The sequence below is a fragment of the Indicator indicator genome, chromosome 4 (genome assembly GCF_027791375.1).
Source record: "Indicator indicator isolate 239-I01 chromosome 4, UM_Iind_1.1, whole genome shotgun sequence".
Taxonomy (NCBI): domain Eukaryota; kingdom Metazoa; phylum Chordata; class Aves; order Piciformes; family Indicatoridae; genus Indicator; species Indicator indicator.
In genome coordinates, this window is record NC_072013.1 from 22,094,288 (window position 1) to 22,112,800 (window position 18,513).

General features: G+C 37.9%; 1 protein-coding gene across 1 annotated transcript in view; it reads right to left on the reverse strand.

Annotated features, from left to right (window-relative positions):
- SETD3 (SET domain containing 3, actin histidine methyltransferase) overlaps positions 1–18,513 on the reverse strand; it is a 39,269-nt gene that overhangs the window by 17,992 nt on the left and 2,764 nt on the right. The window contains exons 2-5 of the mRNA XM_054400581.1: positions 16,775–16,867; positions 11,817–11,965; positions 10,731–10,803; positions 10,349–10,605 (exon numbers count right to left, since the gene is read on the reverse strand). Of these exons, the coding sequence (XP_054256556.1) occupies positions 10,349–10,605; positions 10,731–10,803; positions 11,817–11,965; positions 16,775–16,867 (572 nt within the window). The remainder of the gene's footprint in view (positions 1–10,348; positions 10,606–10,730; positions 10,804–11,816; positions 11,966–16,774; positions 16,868–18,513) is intronic.

An 18,513-nucleotide genomic window follows, 5' to 3' on the forward strand; every position in this document is an offset into this window, starting at 1 on the left:
TCATTATGAGCCTTGTTGGATGCTACTTGGTTTCAGGCCAATGTGTAGGTGTACAAAACCACAAACACACCACACACACTTTCAGGGCCAGAAGCAGGAAGATCTGTCAGCATTTGCCGGTTACTGTCCCTTTCCTTAGCTCTGGAAATCCTTTGAAGCAGCTGCCTTGAAGAGAAACTCCTCTCTGTGGAGCTGCTGAGGCTTTAATTGCCCTAAAGCTAAGTAAAATAAAGAATTCAGAATGGAGTATCCTAGTCATCTACAGGGAAACAAGAATTTGCTTCTTCCATTGGACAAGGAAGAACCTAACAAGGGAAAGCAAGTTCACTGTACAGGGCAGAAGACAAAGCCAAAGATTATTTTCCTTTGTAATAACTGTTTAAAACTACAGAATGCTCTGGAATTTTCAAACAGTCCAATTCATGAAGCACTAGGAATTACATCCACAAACCTCTTGTATGACTTTCCTAATGGAAGAAGGATCACCCCTACTTTTCAAAATCTAACAAAATTAATCTTAAAACTAATAAGGTACCAAAGGATTGAAACTTATTACATCTGAGTAACATTTTTGCTTATTCTTTATGCCAGCAATTTGTATTTACTTTCTGCCAAAATACACAACAAAGCACTATTCCAGACTATTAGGGCATTCATGCAGCAGAAGCAGAGTGGAATGATTCCTGTGCAATGGAAATTAACTGCACAATCCCCTGTTCTGTACCTTCTAACTGCAAAAAATTGTCTTTAGTTAATGAGACAGTAGTGGCACAACAGACTCAAGGCTCTGAAGGACTGACAGCCCACTTCACATGCAAAGTAGACGTTACCATTTGGCTGACAGAACACACAGAAATAATTTTGAACTGATTGCCTACAATTCTGTGGCATCTCCTTTATTAAACGAAGGCAAGACAGTAATGGACTTTTTAACATCCAATTCTGGATTGCTTGATTTACAGAATACTTCTTAATATGCAAAATTCTAAAATATAATCTTTCCCAGAAAAAAAGGCAGTCAAATGTGACACCTAAATTAGTGACCAAGTTTACTAGACCTTTCCCTGAATAACTGAATGCTGAATGGAGTTCCATTAAGAGATGAAGGAAGAGAGCAAACTGGGCTGAGACTGTACATGTTTTGCAGTGTGACAGCCCTCCCAGTCCCTCTTGCCCCTCTTCAAGTAACAGACAGACTAGGTCCATTCTCTTCTGTGGCAAATCTCCTTGTGAAATAGCAGTTTACTGTTCATGTTGAAGCTTTAGATCAATAGGTTCAGTCTTCATTCACACATGCACAGTAACATAGCTATAGCACATAGTTTCCTCCCAAAGGTCTGTGCCTGCATACCATGACATATCATTTACTCTTTAGGCTCCTCCTAAGGTACAAGGTTCACCTTGTTCGTTTTGTTTAGTGCAACACTATGTTCACGCCCAAATTCATCACACAATTATACTACTATTTCAGTGAATCACAAGCCATAAATAAGATGGTGTGATGGAAAGCCTGAAGTAAACTCTTTTAAAAGGACAGGGACAATGTTTCCTATTCACAACCACAACTGAAAAGTTTCCTAACAAGTGTCAATATTATACAATATGGCCTAAGTTTTGTACCTGTGAATCAACTCCTCAATTTTACAGATGATTCATACTGGGAGCCCCTTAGGTGGAAACTTGTATCATGGTCATCTCACACGTAACCAAGATACCACACTGCACAATCAATATGGCATGTAGGGCATGGTAAATCCTTGAACCAGATGTGGGACTACAGTTGCACACAATCAAAAAAAAACCATATTGCTTCCTCTTCAACTTGCATTCAAACTGTAGTACAAGAAAATAAACTTTGGTTTACTAAGCAACATATCAATCTCCTACTGTGTAGAGTATTAGCAGTGGAGGATAATCCACTTTGTAATTTAGTTAAATTACTAATTTTTACAAATACAAGTCCCCTGTATAATTTTGCAGTGCTTAAAGAATACATCCTTTGAGTATTCCATTCTAAGAAGCATCAGCTTGTTATCATATTTTACATTTATGGAACATTTGTAACTGCTGTTATATCAGGAAAAATATTAAATCTGCATGATAAGTACAAACTTTATATGAGAAAGTATACTTGTAAACTCCTGATGATCTCCTGATGTCTGTTGAGGCATCCACTTCCACAAAAGACACACACAAGATCTCTGGGGACAAATTCAACTGCCCCAGAAAGTGCAACTCAGTTAAAAAATAACTGATTTAAAAGCAACTAACAGAAGAGCAAACAAAACCCCCTCTCCACTCTATTGGCTGTAAAAACAGATGCTTATCTGCATTCTCAATGAGGAGCATGGTCGAGAACCCCATCTTGCCAAAAAAATGCTTTTAAAGCCCATAATACTAACAAGAGAACACATTATTCCTCCCAAATGTGGTTTAAGTGTGCAGAAACAAATTTTGTTTAGTGCTGCCATAGAAGCTTTGAAGTATATCTCCGCTCCTCTAGAGGAAAAAAGGCGTTCAGACTAGTGTAACAAAATCCACTTCATCCAGAATATGAAATAAATTTATCTCCTAATCAGCAGGTTTCTTTAAAAATGAACGTCCAGAGAAAGATAATATCTATATCCAAAATCCAAAGATATGTTTTATCCTGTCTCTCCTCCAACTTTAAAACATGTTGACTGTAAGAAACAGCAGACACCAAGTAGGACGTGACTATATTTCGATCTAGGCCAGCACGGTCCAACTGGTGCCCATTGGCTGAATCTGGACCACAGGATGCCTCCATATGGCTTGCCACCTTTTCCTTGGAGGAGATAGGGAACAGCTGTTTGAGGAGCAAACGCTGCCCGAACAGCCAAACACCTCCTCCTGTGTCCGGCTGGCTCAAAGCCCAGAGTTGTCGCTGTGTTCCTGTGGAAGGCAAGGAAGGAACGGGGGAAGGAGGCAGCAGACCTCCTACCCACGCAAGGACTTGAGCTCTTCATTTGTCTAAGACAGACAAATGCAACCCAGCGAAGCCTGTAGCTGCTTCTGAGATGGAGAAGGGCAGCCTCAGGAATGCTCCAACAAAGGCCTGTGATCTGCTATTACTGTCATTGTAGCTAGGGGTGAGATTTACTAAAAGCGATACAAAAATCAGGAACTTGGCACATATTTGCAGAATCTAAACCACCTTACAGTAGATACACTAAGTGGTATAGGACAAGCATACAGTCAATCTTCAGTTAACTGCCAGCAAAACAGATTAGTACAATATTTTGGCCTTCACAAAGAGGAAAATCACAGAAAGGCATGAATATATTCTATTATTAACTGCTGATTGATTTATGATTGATCAAGCAGGGCAACTAAAGCACTGAAATTTGGACAAAGCAAATTAAATAGCAACACAAAGGTAAAATTGTAAGTGCCCACACAGTGGCATTTTGTATCTCTCCTTAAGGTGACACATATAGTAGACAAGTAAACAAAAGGGATTTTATAAGGTTTAACAACTGTGCCATCTTTCTTCCATTTTTTACAGTGTCACTGACATAACTTCTGAAAAAAGCTGTTTGATTGGCATGCTAATGAGTATAAATCAAGTAGGGGGGGAAACTGAGAACCCTAAGGACCTATCTGGTACATGATCAAAACTGTATTTGGCTTCCAAATACATTTGCTTTTGACTGCACATAGGTTGAACACTTTAGAAGTATTAAAATATTCTTTATTATATCACCTTAAAATTAATAAGCAGCTTCCAAACATGTGAATAGTTTAGAATGTTTTTTAAGGCAGCATATTTGCCTGCATTCAACTCAAACCTTATGTAGCAAGTTAAATGATGGTATCTTAAAGCCATGTACAGAGAGACACCAGACATTCTACTTCTCACTGACCTGGAAAATCATATGCTTATTAGAATAGGATAGATTAGAGACAAAACAGAAAAATAACAGAAAAGAGGCATAAGTCATATTGAAACTATCATCACAACTTCAAAAACTGGTGTCAAAATTAAGCTAGAGATGTGAAATCTCACCTAATATACACAATATTGAAGAGCTACATGTGATACTAGGTTTTGAAGATGCTATGTTAAAATGTCTTAACTAAAATAATATTCCAGTGCCTAAAAGCTAATAACTGGGTTTTAGAATCTCATTCATGCTCAATTAGTCAAATTTTATATGAATAATAAATCAAATTTAGTATATGATCAAAAGGTATTACAGCCTCCAGAAAATTAAGTTCTCTGTCCAATAGTAGTCACGAAGAGATCAAAACATCTTTGGACAGATTACTGCTAGGATTGTATTCACCATGGGACTACAATAACATTTTAATAAGCTCCATCCAGACGTCAATACAAACTAGTCAAAAAAACTGGTATGAGAGTGATACAAACCAGACTGCAGCTACTATGCAATGGTAGCTTGACAGAAGGGTAAGTATTCTCAAGTATTTGTTCATTAAGTTAGCAAAGAAACATAAAACTGAGTCAAAGAAAGTTAATTTCCTAAAATGTTACTTAAACAGGTGACTTCACTTTCTCTGTTTTGTTTAATTCTAAAATTCTTACTGATCTCTTGTGTGCTGAGGAGCCCAGCACTGGTCACAGTTTTCTGGGTGTGGCCTCAGAAGTGTGAAGTAAAGGAGAAGAATCACCTCCTCAGACTTGCTGGCAACACTCCTAATGCAGCTCAGGATGTCATTAGCCCTTTCTACTGCAAGGCCATGTTGCTGGCTCATGTCCAACTTGTCCTTCACCACATTCACAGGATTATTCCATTCCAGGTGTAGGATTCCAGAGCTGGACACCATAAACCAGGTAGAGTCCTACCAAAGTGGAGTAGAGGGGCAGAATCACCTCCCTTGTCTTGTTGACCACACTTTTGATGCAGCCCAGGACACACCAGCACCTCCAAGTCCTTCTCTATCGGGCTAGTCTCAATCCCTTCAATTCTAGCCTGTAGTGATTACTGGGAGTTGCTCTGACCCAGGTGCAGGACTTTGGACTTGGCCCTGTTGAACCTCACAGGGCCTACTTTTTGAGCTTGTCCAGGTCCCTCTGGATGGCATCCTGCCCCTCAGGCATGTGTGTCCCCACCTCGCAATAACACCAGGCAGCTCCCTCAGCACTTGCAGGTACATTCCATTAGGACCCACAGTCTTAGATATGTCCAGTTTACTTAGGTGATGTGATCCTCCTCATGGGGCACACCTTTCCCTGTCAACCTCTGCTCCTGGTGCCTAGGATCTGGGATTCCTGAAGACCAGTCTTGTTAGCAAAGACTGAGGCAAAGGCAGCATTCGGTATCTTAGCTGTTCCCATGTTCTGTGCCACCAGGTCCCCATTCCATACAGCAGCAGGGCCCTGTTTTCCCAGTCTTCCTTTCGTCACCCGTGTACTTACAGAAGCTCTTTTGGTTACCTTTGACATGTCTTGCCAGGTTCAATTCCTGCTGAGCTTTAGCTTTCCTAATCTCATCCCTCTATGACTGGACGATGTCTCTGTATTCCTCTGAGGTTAGCTGTCCCTGCTCCCACCCTCTTTATGCATATTTTGGGGTGGTTGAAGCCCCACATGAAGATGAGGGCTTGCAAATGTAAAGCAATTTCTAGCTGTCTGTAGAAGGCCTCACCCACTCCATCATTCCTCCTGTTCAGGCAGCCTAGAGCAGATAATCTGCAGTTCCTTAGTGGTCCAGAGACCACAGATGGAAAACACTGTCTAAATCAATGCCAAAATGTTGTTCTGGTTAGTCCTGCAAAATTGATCCTTTTTCAAGCACATGACAGGCAGGTACATACAGATACCACTTATACATCAGAGTGCTACTGAACACGTACAGCTGGCTACCATAACAAAAGCTATGGCCAGCTGACAGGCTCTGCTAATTTCAGATTTAACACAGGAGTTACCTTTTAAAACATTTGAAATTATAATAAAATGGTTTTTTATTAAAGCAGGTAAATAACAGCCTTTACTACATGTGGAGAAAAGAGACAATGCCGCTTCAGAACTAGTGTCCAAAACATAATTTGGGCACTTCCACCTGCTCTAAGAGCACTCTGTGTTTTGATGTTTTGTGTTCATTTACAACAACTTCTCTGTAGCACACTACAAACAGGCAAACAAATGCAACATGAAGACCACTGCATGTTCTTTTTAAAAAGGTTCAAACATGGCTGTATTTTCTTTAGGAATATAATCTCACTATGAATGTAAACTATATGGCTCCCTCTTGTGCCTATTATACCACATTTCAGTGTACAAAAAAAATTTAAATCATTTAACATTAAGCCATAAATGTTTGGGCTTTATTCATCCTTCAGTAGGCATGCAATGCCCATAAATGTTAATGGAAATCACAGGCATACATTACAGGGGAAAAGAAAACCCTACAGTCTGCAAAATTTTTCTTTGGAACAAACTATAAAAACATCTTGCAAACTGCAGGTCTGCTGTGATAAAAGCACTCTTTTGACCATTTGCTGCATTTTGATAGCAATGCCAAGGCCCAATATGCCTTTAAAGTCTATCTGTAAGAACTTTAAAATATTTTTTAGTTATCAAATTACATAGGTTTAGAAAGGTGTCGGTGTGGTTTATAGAGCCTGTCTAACATGCACAAGCGTCTACTCAGCCAACATCCCACCTGTTTCTGCTTATCAAACCAGACTACAGCATGGCTTGCAACAGCTGTGAAACTCATAAATCTGCCCATTCTTCATGTGTATCCAGACTGAGCACTTGCAGAAAGAGCTAGAATTCTGAGCAAGCCACCCTTACTGAGAAGCTAGGGAAATAAAACAGACCAGCACTTGTCAGACAATGTTTAAAACTGCACACCTATCAGAAGCTAAATTATTTTAATAACAGTCTAGCAATCCTATTCAGAAAGAAAATTAGGTATTTGAAAAAATTATTTGTTAACACTTTTATTCCCTTGGCCATTAGAAAAATTCTGCAGACTAAAAAAAATGCTGCAAAGGAATTAAAATATTTGTGCTGCATAAAATATTCCTTTTTTTCACTGGCTTAAAGTATCAACAAAACACTTTGTATTTCAAGATGCTGCTAGTTTTACTTTCTGCACTAGACTAGCTATCAGGTGAACATAAGTCTTTTATACTACAAAAAGTTTATTTGTCAATTTTACAAAATAGTAGCCTGGATACCTGAAGCAATATCAAAATCCTGATCACATTGGGCACTTTTTATTAAAACACTTATGCTAAAGCAATAGCAGTATTGCATGAAATGAAAGTACACAAAAATCTAACATTCACTTTCATAACACTTGAAGAATACACTTTAATAGGAAATTTGGTTTACTTTGCATTTTTTTTTCATTTATATGATGAATTTTTCTCTGACCATCCCTTCTTCCCTTTTCCATATGCTCAATAAACCACCCTTAGCACTAGTACTTTGTGGGTCTACTTTGCTCATAAAATGATATGAGTGCATGGAAGATGATACTAAAATTCATTTCAGCTTTTCTGAACAAACAAAAATGATATTTTGTCTTAGGGAAGAAGGAGCCCCCCCACTTTTTTTTCAATGAACTTTTTTCTCTATTATGTCATAAATTACAAGCTCTTACCAAAAAGTTGTTTTAAAACATTTCCATGAATTTTCATCAAAAACATTAATAATAGGTACTCAGTACATTCACTTGGCATTCTCAGAGCCAGCTGAAATTATCTATCTTTCAAACATGACACTAGCAAAAACTAGTAAAGAAATATTCATCTGGAATTGCTGTTGTGTGGCAGTGCTGAAGCATGGCACCCAATAAACAGAACACACCTAAAACTTACCAAAAATTTATTGCCACTTGTTCTCCACAGAACAAGTAAATAAAGCAAATTGTTCCTATCTGGTATACCATCATTCTAATGTTCAACATGAAACAACAGCTATATTATACAAGAACATAAAACAAGTAATAAAAAATTTGTCATGAGAATAAAAAAAATCTGGTCTAAATTTAAGGAAAAGAGTCTACATCTAACAGTTTAAACAAAAGCCAACAGTACAGTACGAAACATTTTCTTGGGCATACCAATATAAAGCTCAGAGAAGATAGCCATTTCTTTAAACACTATTTCCACAAAGGTTCCCCATTGCTGCAGATTAAATCAAACTTGACCAGTCTCAACAATATCAGACTGAGAAGTCTTCATAAGCTGCCATAGCAGCTTCCTTAGAACTGCAAATGTAAAACAGAAAATGTAACAGTGCAGAGTATTAAGGGCTCGTTAGCATGTACAGCACATCACCATCACTAGGATTCTAAAGACAGTTGGCCTCTAAAGTAGTCTCACATACTTTATTTTCTTCACTCAAAATGCAGCTTCTCTTACTCCTAACAGGCAACAGCAAGGATTTTGATGTGGAATATAAATACTTTTTAGTGAGACATTACTTCAGCCACATTTGTTTAAATGCTACACAGATGATCTTTGATTAGCTTTAAGAGACAATAAGAAAAACAGTGTGTATTTGCCATCCCTATACAGATTCTGTGCTACATGAAACTTTCATAAACGAAACTGTTTTGTCAAACATTTCAGCTGCTTTTCACATAACAGATATCTCATGCTTCAAGAGATATTACACCACTGCTTTTTATATACATTCTTTGGTTGTTCTTGCATCACTTCAATATAGTCTACACATATTCATCAATCACTGAGAAGCACTTCTGAAAAAAATGGACACAGGGCAATCAAAATCCAAGATGCCATTCCAGATCTTATTTCTCTGTAAAACTATACTTCATGGGTTTTTTTAAAATTAAAGTTGTGACCACATAACCTCTCACATAGTACTACTAGTGCAGGATTAGTCAATGAAAATGACAGAACTAGTCATCATCAGACAGCTAAACTATCACCAAGTACTGCAAGAGCACAAACAACACTTACATAAATAGCATGTTACACAATATTCTGCTAATAACTTTTTAAAAAACAGTAGTATATTTAAGTTTAAAAATATATTCTTTAAAAAAAAAAATCTAACAGCTGTTTGCTCAGGCTGTATACTTTGAGGGAAAAAAAGTGAAAAGCTGCAAAGTCAGGTGTGCACTGGCAACCTAGGATAGCACATGGCAAGAAGAGACAGCTGGCTAAACTATCGCTTCCTGAATCATGACACATGGAAGGAAGAGTTTTGTTGGCTCCTGATACTAAAGCTATTGTTCCTACCACACTCCTTGTCTCAAAATGAAATGCATCTTATTTGGTTTTCATTCACTATTTTCAATGACTTTACTTTTCAAAACCAAAACTCCCTCCACTCCTTATATTTGATACATTTACACTGTTTGCATCATAGTTCTTCAAATGTCAAACAGCTAAGCAAAATAATTTAACTTTTGTTGACTTAAAACAGTTCATAAAAACACTCTGGAATTCTGGTAACGTTAAAGGAGAACAGAATTGCATTATGTCTTCTTATCTCTTCTATGGTCAAAAAATTGTCCACAATTGGGGAAATTCAGTCCAAAGAGCCATATGCTTTTTACAGATTGTGCCACAAAAAGATTTGGAACTTGGGACATTGAGCACTACCTTGACAATAACACATCACCATTCATTTACGACATCAATTGTGTCTAGACATCAGCCAGTAACAGCTCTTAGAAATTTAATTTAAATGATTCCTTCAGAACATGATGAAAAGTTCACCCATCTCAAGCCTTCTCATACTCAAATTGTTACCAGATGTGTTTATTTTTGTATTTGAAAGCAAATAAAAATAATGATGTTGAACAGAAATTAAAACAACAGTTAATCCACAGTTATTGGAAATACAACATATGCAATGGGTTTATCTTGTCAAGTAACAATTATAATTTTACACCCTTTACTGAAGATGATACATTTTCCAGAGGCATAGGTTGTAGATCTTAGCAGGTCACCCAGCCCAACTTTCAAAAGGTGAACTTCAAGTCTGGCTACTAGTATCAAGTTGAAGACAATAACTGGATCACCCTCATCTCCTTTCCCCCAGAAAACATAAATCCAGCTCCCTTAGTCACTCCTTGTGAGGATAGGGATGAAGCAAATGACATCTTAATAGCCCTCCTCTGATCTTATTCCACTTTGTCAACATGTTTCTTGTACTGGTGAGCCCAAAACTATTCCAAGGTAAAGCCTCACACAATGACAAACAAAGGGCAGTAATCCTGTTGTGAAATTTTAACAGTTCAAAAACCATCAGAAACAGCTTTCATGATTCAAACCTTTAAGAGCAATACACTTGCTCTGTTCTTTAACACCACTATTTTATATCTGTCTCAATAATCACCCTAAGAACACCATATACTTCATTTAAGGTGCTTACCTGAATGACTTTGTAGAAATAGGCATACTGTCGAGCTGTATTTTTATATTGGCTAAAAACATCATGTATGGCCTGAGTTGACTGAAGGTACTGCACTTCATCTTCTTCAAAATAGAGAGGAGTGTCATATTCACTGGGGAGTGTCTGGATATAGGGTAGCCAGAAAGAGTTGGGATTGGCTCGCTCACAAAGAAGATGAAATGCCAAAGTTATATTGCCCATGGCTTGAAGAATTCGATCTTGAGAATACAGGGATCCTGAATTAGCACAGAAAGGTGATACAGTAAATTAACTGTCCACGGAAAACATCATCCCAGATTTCGTTTAAAATGAACATGATGAAGTTACACGTAAGACTTTTCAACAAAAAAAGAGCTCTTACCCAATACTGAATTTTTAGCTGACTCAACTGTCATCAACAGCTTTCTAGGAACCCACAGAAACAACTCTTCAGCCTACAGAAAGGAAAAAAATACAAAGGGGCAGTTAGCATTTAAATGACACCCCAAGTGTGTCAGGTATATATCACCTTTAAATTATAGGTTGTTTTCATTTTTATTTGTTTTAAAATTGAAAATATTCCAAAACAAAGTTATTCTTTCTCTATCATTGCAAATTAAACAAATATATTCCATATTGCGGCAACCAAATGTTACAATCTGCATTACACAAAGCTTAAACAAAGACACTCAGATTACAAAATAAAGTGCTTCAGTTAGGAACTGCTAATAGATTGCCCACACAACCTCAAAGCTACCAGATACATTATATTGCTATTAACTAAGTGATCAAATATTTTCTCCCAGCAGAGGTTTTCTCATGTTGCCAATTCTTATTTCACAAGAACTGATCGGGATTTTTATCAACCAGTAGTGCTAGTTTTATTAGCTATGTGCCACTAAAGCCCTAAAATGGATATAATACGCTTGTTTCATAATATTCTTCCTTTAACAGCTGATCGTTCTTCAAAGCTGCTTTCCCATCTGTAAAATGGGAATAGAAAAAAGCAATCTTAAATTCTTATCTTTTAACAGCTAACTATCTCTGTCTATAGTTTTACCTGATGATGATAAAACATTCTTTACAATTACCAAGAAATTTTGAGATTCTTTTTGAGATCGTCACTGGAAAATAATATTGCAAATACCTCTGAGGCAAAAAGACCAGTGCTTTCAAAGAAAGGACATGAAAGAAGAGGCTAAGCAGTTAAAAAAACATGGAAGAGAGGTAAATAGCGTAGGCAAAAGAGAAGAAAAGGCTAATTAAAAGCTCACACTATTATCCAATAGTCATCAAAACTATCACTCAATTTTATCAATAATTTTATTTCACTAGTGTGAAGAGTTGTGAGCATTTAATATGAACAGTTTCATAAGCAGTCAAAAGGGGGAAGAGAAGGTGGAGAGCATTTCAGAGGTTTGCATCCACATACGATTTTCTAATCTAAGTCAAATGTTCATGTGCTTACCTTTATCTCTCTCGTTGCTTTTAAACCAAATCCCTCCTCTTCAAAATTAGCTATTTCGAAACCCTCTGTGGATGCTCCATTTTCAGTTGCCCACTTTATTAATTCAGGGAAATAGTCATCTCTTTTTCCATCAAAGACAACAGACAAACCTATACACACAATGCATTAAAAAACAAATGCAGAAATAAGAGGACCTAGAAAGACAAAAGAAGTTCAATATAAAAGCACATGTAAAAAGTTGTTTGCTATCCCACAGCAGTTCTACTTTGAAGTAGCTGAGTCAGAACTGGTCTTTGTTAAGTGTCACTCAGTAGTATACAAATGTCATACCCGATTTTCATCAACTTAAATATTCTGCCAAACTGGCTTACTAGTCATCTTAAAAAAACAACCACCCAAACTGAGCTGCGATGAAATACAAAGCTCCTGTCCTCTTCCCCTTTTTAAATAAACTGAGCAAAAGTATTTCCCATCTTAATAGTGACAATAAATGCAATCACCACAACATGTTAATACAGACACAAGGAGGAATTTGAGAAGCAAGCTGCAATTTCATTAATTCAGCACTGGAAATTATGATAAGCATCTCTCGAATGCCTTCTCTCACACACCAGACATTTAGCTTTTTCCTGTAGCATATGCATCTACTAAAATAACTAAGGACTCAGCATCTTGCTGACATCACAGAGTTCATCCAAATTTTTATGCTTTGCTTCTCCACTAGAGAAGTAGTCCTCCAGTGAAACTGCAAGCCCCATTCATTCCCTCAGCTTTCCCCTTTACAGTTATCTTTGAATCTATGCATTTTAGCTTCCGGTCATACTCAGACAGCTCCTTCTGTGCCTCTTTGTCTGTGTTCTTTTCAACACAAACTCGAATATTGGATGATGTTAAAAATGTCCAAAACCCTCTGACGTGTTTAGGCCATTTTATGAGTGACAACATGTCCTCAGCAAGTTGCTTACATGCAAAGACGTTTTCATAGAATCATGGAATTGTTCAGGTTGGAAGAGACCCCTGGGATCACCAAGTCCCCTACTCTACAAAGTTCACCACTAAACCAATATCCCCAAGCACCACATCTGAATGACCTTTAAACACACCAAGGCATGGTGACTCAACCACCTCTCTGGGCAGCCTATTCCAACGTCTGGTTATGCTTTCTGTGAAAAAAATTGTCCCAATGTCCACTCTAAAACTACCCTGTTGCAGTTTGTGGCCATTCCCACTTATTCTATTGCTAATTATCTGTGAGAAGAGACCAGCACCAACCTCTGTATGCCCTTTCAGGTAGTTGCAGAGAGTGATGAGGTCTCCCCTTAGCCTCCTCTTCTTCAAACTAAACAGCCTCAGCTCCTTTGGTCAGTCTACATAAGATTAATTGTGCAGGCCCCTCACTAGCTTTGTTGCCCTCCTCTGCACTCGCTCCAGCACCTTGCTATCTCTCTTATATTGAGGTGTCCAAAACTGGACACAACACTTAAGGTGTGGCCTCCTTTTTAAGGATTTTAGGAAAGTAGCATTAGCACATTTGAAATATTCCCTCCCACTCCAAATCACACATTTCAAGCCCCAGAACCAATTCTGAAATTAACATAAAAGAGCAAGTATAATCTAAAGGTGAGATCTTTGATGATGAAGTATAAAAACCCCAATAAAGCATATTTTTAGTGCAATTAGAATGTGATGTATTTTGGCACTTTAAGAAAAGCAAAAACAAACAAAACACAAACAAAAAAACAAAACACACAAAAAAACCCAAACAACCAAACCCCCAAAACCACTCACTGGCATTTCTCCTTTATTTCATACCCTTTTCAGTATGCTGTTTTCTGTGGAATATATTCAGAGTTAAGGTCTCACAAACCTAGTAAGATTATTTGCATAGCTTCCTCAGAATTTGATAGGTGTTTATACTGTCTAGGACTTTGCTCCTAGAGAAGCTGACATGTTATGGCCAAGACAAGTGGTCTGTACAGTGGATGGGCTGACAGGCTGTACCCAGAGGGTGGTAGTAAATAGCTCTCTCAACCTGGCATCCAGTCACAAATGGGGTCCCCCAGGGATTGACATTGGGCCCAATGCTATTTAATATCTTCCCAGGTGATCTGGATGTTGGGATGAAGAGCACCCTGATGAAGTTTACAGATGACACCAAAATGAGTGGCGAGGTTGACACTCAAGAAGGGAGAGCCACCCTCCAGGAAGACCTCGACAGGACGAATAAGCGGGCTAGCAAGAACCTCATGAAGTTCAGTTGGGACAAATGTAGGGTCTTGCACACGGAAATCCAAAACTCAGTAGTCTAGCTCAGAGATACACCTGGCTGGAGAGCAGCCCTGGGGAAAGGAACCTGAGGATCTTAGTGCTGCTCAGCATGAGTGGACAGTGTGCTGAAGCAGCAAAGAAGGCCAACAGAATGCTAGGTTACATCAGAAGAGGTAAAGAAGTCATGGTCCTGCTCTACTCAGCACTTGTCAGACCATACATGGAGTGCTGTGTGCAGTTTTGGTCCCCTTTGTACAAAAAGATGTGGACAGACCAGAAAGCATCCAGAGAAGGGCCACAAGAACGATCAGAGGACTGGAAGTCCTACCATATGAGGAAAGGCTGAGAGAACTGGGTTTGTTCAGCCTTGAGAAGAGAAGGCTTAGGGGAGACCTTATTATCACATACTAGGCTACTAGGATGATGAAGCCTCCCTTTTTACAGGGAGTCACATGGAAAAGACAAGGGGCAATAGGTACAAGTTAATCCTGGAGAGATTCCAACTGGAATCCAGAATAAAATTTTTCACAATGAGAACAGTTAAACATTGGAATAATTTCCCAAGAGAAATAGTGGATTGCTCAGTTTTAAGACTCAGCCTGACAGGGTACTGGACCATCTCATTTAAACGACACTATCAACCTAGAAAGGTTGAACCAGATGATCCTTGGGCTCCCTTTCAACCTGGCATTCTGTGACTCTCCTTTGACTTCTAACACTGACTACTGTAACAAGGCTACTGGAAGCTTTTAACATTCAACTTGCATTTAGAACTGTTCTGCAACCATCTTTGAAATCCTACCTCTCTTCCTGACATAAAATGTGGTCCAGTATTTTCCACATTTTTCCAATCTAAAGAGAGGAATAGCTCCTTTAAATTACAAGCCGTATTGCAGATTAATTAATTTCTATATTGAACAAAATATTGCTATACTGATGAAAATCTATATTGGAAAATTAGCTTTATTTAAAACTTTTCTAATGAGTCAAACCAGGAAAAATTTTAGAAAATAAAAGCAGTCCATTATCAAATCAGGAATTTTCTATAATCATGATGGTTTTCATTCACATTCTGCAACCCAGTATTTTATTCAAGAAAAGCACAAAGTATGACACTTCAGGCAATATGTATTTATTTGTACATCTTGAGTTCCCAACAGAAATTTATACTGTCTTTGGAAATGGTTTAAAGTCTTTATTAAGCTGGAAAACAATAAATTACTATGTCCCATTACAGAATAGTTCTGAAAAACACCATACTATTCATGCTTCCTATGTGTGCAAAAAATTTGATGTTAAAAGCCATTTGTAAGTCAACAGTGCTGCAGTCAGTAGGTTTTGCCTCTTTCAAGAAAAAAGATGCATCCTACTAACATAATACTGTTACACTAATTCTACCACAGCAGCCATTTTCTCCAAGAATACTTCAATCTTTCTAGCACAGAAGAAAGCTATAGTGAACAGCCCTACACTAACTCTGATCTTGTTAACCTGAATTATGTTTTACTGTTATTACATCATAAAAACCAATACATGTACCCTAAGTTTATAGAAGTTACAGGAGAGCAAAACAATGAATTAAGTTCATCTCCACAGAAGTACAGGATGAAGTCACTCAAACTGCCAATAACTGATGTTCACTGATGTAAGATTCTTATGTGTTAGCTGAAATTATTAAAAACAGGTGTGAACACTTCGAGCCTCTAAAGTATATTCTTCTGCTTTTTCAAGCAAGTACATGAACCAAACATGATCCGTTTTAAATGCAGCCTGGCTTTTTTTGCCATCACTGTACAAGTATCAGGGAAGAAAGAACTGGTTTAGGACTTTGCCAGGTATATCCAGCCCAAATCTATTCATTGTAATGTCAAGAACTTACTTCTCTGCCATTAAAATACAAGTCATAAAAGAGGTTAATTTTCCTAAAATTGTTCAAAAACCATTTTTTACAGTGTACGTTCAAGAAACCCAAAGCTAGCATGAAAATAAAACTATCAATGGTAAGTTGTTGCAGAAAGTACTAGAAGAACACAGGTCTAACCTGAAAAATAAGCATAAGTTACATTGGCAATAAAACTTCCTATTAACTGTTGTACCATAAGCCTTTATTTTCCTTAATTATATGCTTGATTTACAGCAGGTAGATTTATTATCTGATTTATTTTGTGATTTATATTTTTGTCATAATTTAAAGGTGTTGAATTGCTGAAACTGTTTCCATGCCCAGTAAAATGTTCAGGTCAAAATAAAAGAGCTACAAAATGAAATGCAAAATGTTCAGACTTAGAGAGGCAGAAGGGCAGACTATGTGATCAGGAAACAAAAAGTCTTATTTTCTCGAAGGATTTTTTTCTTTCAGTCCTTCAGATTCTGATGACAATCTCAAATTCTTTTTTCTACATATCAGACAGAATAATCACAGGGTCACTTGCCTGTGATACTCATTCAGAATTATAAGTATTAAAATCGTTAATGCCAGTGGTTATGCCCACCATAAGATTTCAGAAAAACTTGCAAGTGTAAAAAGCAACTGCATGCCAGAGAATTAAGATTTTTGTCCCCAAATAATAGGATTGCATAATATTTATACCATAATAACAATAAAGCCACTATTTTTTGCTGTCAATAGACAATTCTTTAGGCAAATCAGTACTCTGGGCTACACTTATCTCAAAGACTTTTGCCTTTACCTTTTTGCTTTTTGCGAATTTTCTCAACAAGTGAGCGAATCTGTACATATTCTTCCCATTCCTTACCAGGACCTGGGGTTGGACTGCTGCACTCTGGAAATAAAAATGGCAAATTAAAAGAGATGTTACCTTTTTTTTTTGTTTTTTAATTCACATCAGAGAATAGGTCATGGTTTAACAGCAACTAACTGAACCTTAATACTACTTGTCCTTTAAGCATCTTTACATGGTAAACACTGTAATCTCTATTGTTACAAACACCTCATTCTTTGATATTGTAATTAATAGAGACTTAACATTTTTTACAGCATAACTTACCTCGTTGGGTTTTTTGTTTTGTTTTGTTTTTAATATTCTTTCAGATACAAGAAATATCAAATGCTTAAAAAGCTAGGAGGAAAAAAAAATGTGAACAACCAGATCATTAAGTAAATAGTCTCTCAGATAAGACCAAAAGAATTTTTTTTCAAATGTCATTTTTGATAATCCAGGCACAGCACTCTTTTTACAAGAGCCGGCTTACCATCCTTTTTGCTGTAATGAAAGTAGATGATAATAGTACAGAGCTTACCTTAAGGATTTGAGAATTTTGCTGATACATATATTTGAGGAAGGACAGGTTGACAAGGTGAGGTGGTGGAGTTGCTCTCTATGTGAATAAGCAACTGGAATGTGTTGAGCTCAACCCAGGGGGAGATGATAAAAGCGTTGAAAGCTTATGGGTAAGGTTGAAGGGACATACAAACATGGATGATATGGTTGTGGGTGTTTACTACAGACCACCGAATCAGGAAGAAGCCACTGATGAGGCCTTTTACAGGCAGCTGGAAGTAGCATCAAGATCAAGTGCCCTGGTGCTTGTGGGTGACTTCAACCACTCAGATATTAGTTGGAAAGATCACACAGCCAAGCACAAACAGTCCAAAAGGTTCCTGCAGCGCATTGATGACAACTTTCTCCTGCAAGTAGTTGAAGAACCAACAAGGAGAAGTGCAACGCTTGACCTGATATTAATAAATAAAGAAGGACTGGTTGTAGATGTCAAGGTTGGGGGTAATCTTGGTTGCAGTGACCACGACATGTTAGAGTTTAATATCAATAGACAAAGAAGCAGGGTAATATGTAAAATTTCAACCCTGGACTTTAAAAGGGCCAACTTTCCCCTCTCCAAGCCCCTACTTGGAAATATCCAGTGGACTAGGACTCTGGAAGGAAGGGGGGCCCAAGACAGCTGGTTGATGTTCAAACATTACCTCCTCCAAGCTCAAGAGAAATGTATTCCCTTGAAAAAAAAAATCAAGTAAGGCAAACAGAAGACCTGCATGGATAAGCAAGGGACTCTTAGTAAAACTCAAAAACAAAAAGGAGGTTTACAATATGTGGAAAAAAGGATTGGTCAATTGGGAGGATTATAGAGATGTAGCCAGAGAATGCAGAGATGCAACAAGGACAGCCAAGGCCCTCCTGGAACTGAATCTCGCCAGAGGGGTAAAGGAGAACAAGAAGAGTTTTTTCAAATATATCAATGATGAAAGGAAGAGCAGGGAAAAGGTGGGTCCACTGCTGAATGAGAGGGGAGATACAGTAACTGATGATGCAGAGGTGGCAGAGTTTTCTCACCTAAGACCAGCCTTCAGGAACCTCAGTCTCTAGAAGCAAGGGAGCAGAACTGGAGAGATGTGGACATTCCGCTGGTCAACGAGGAAAGGGTTAGAGATCTCCTATACCATCTGAAGATG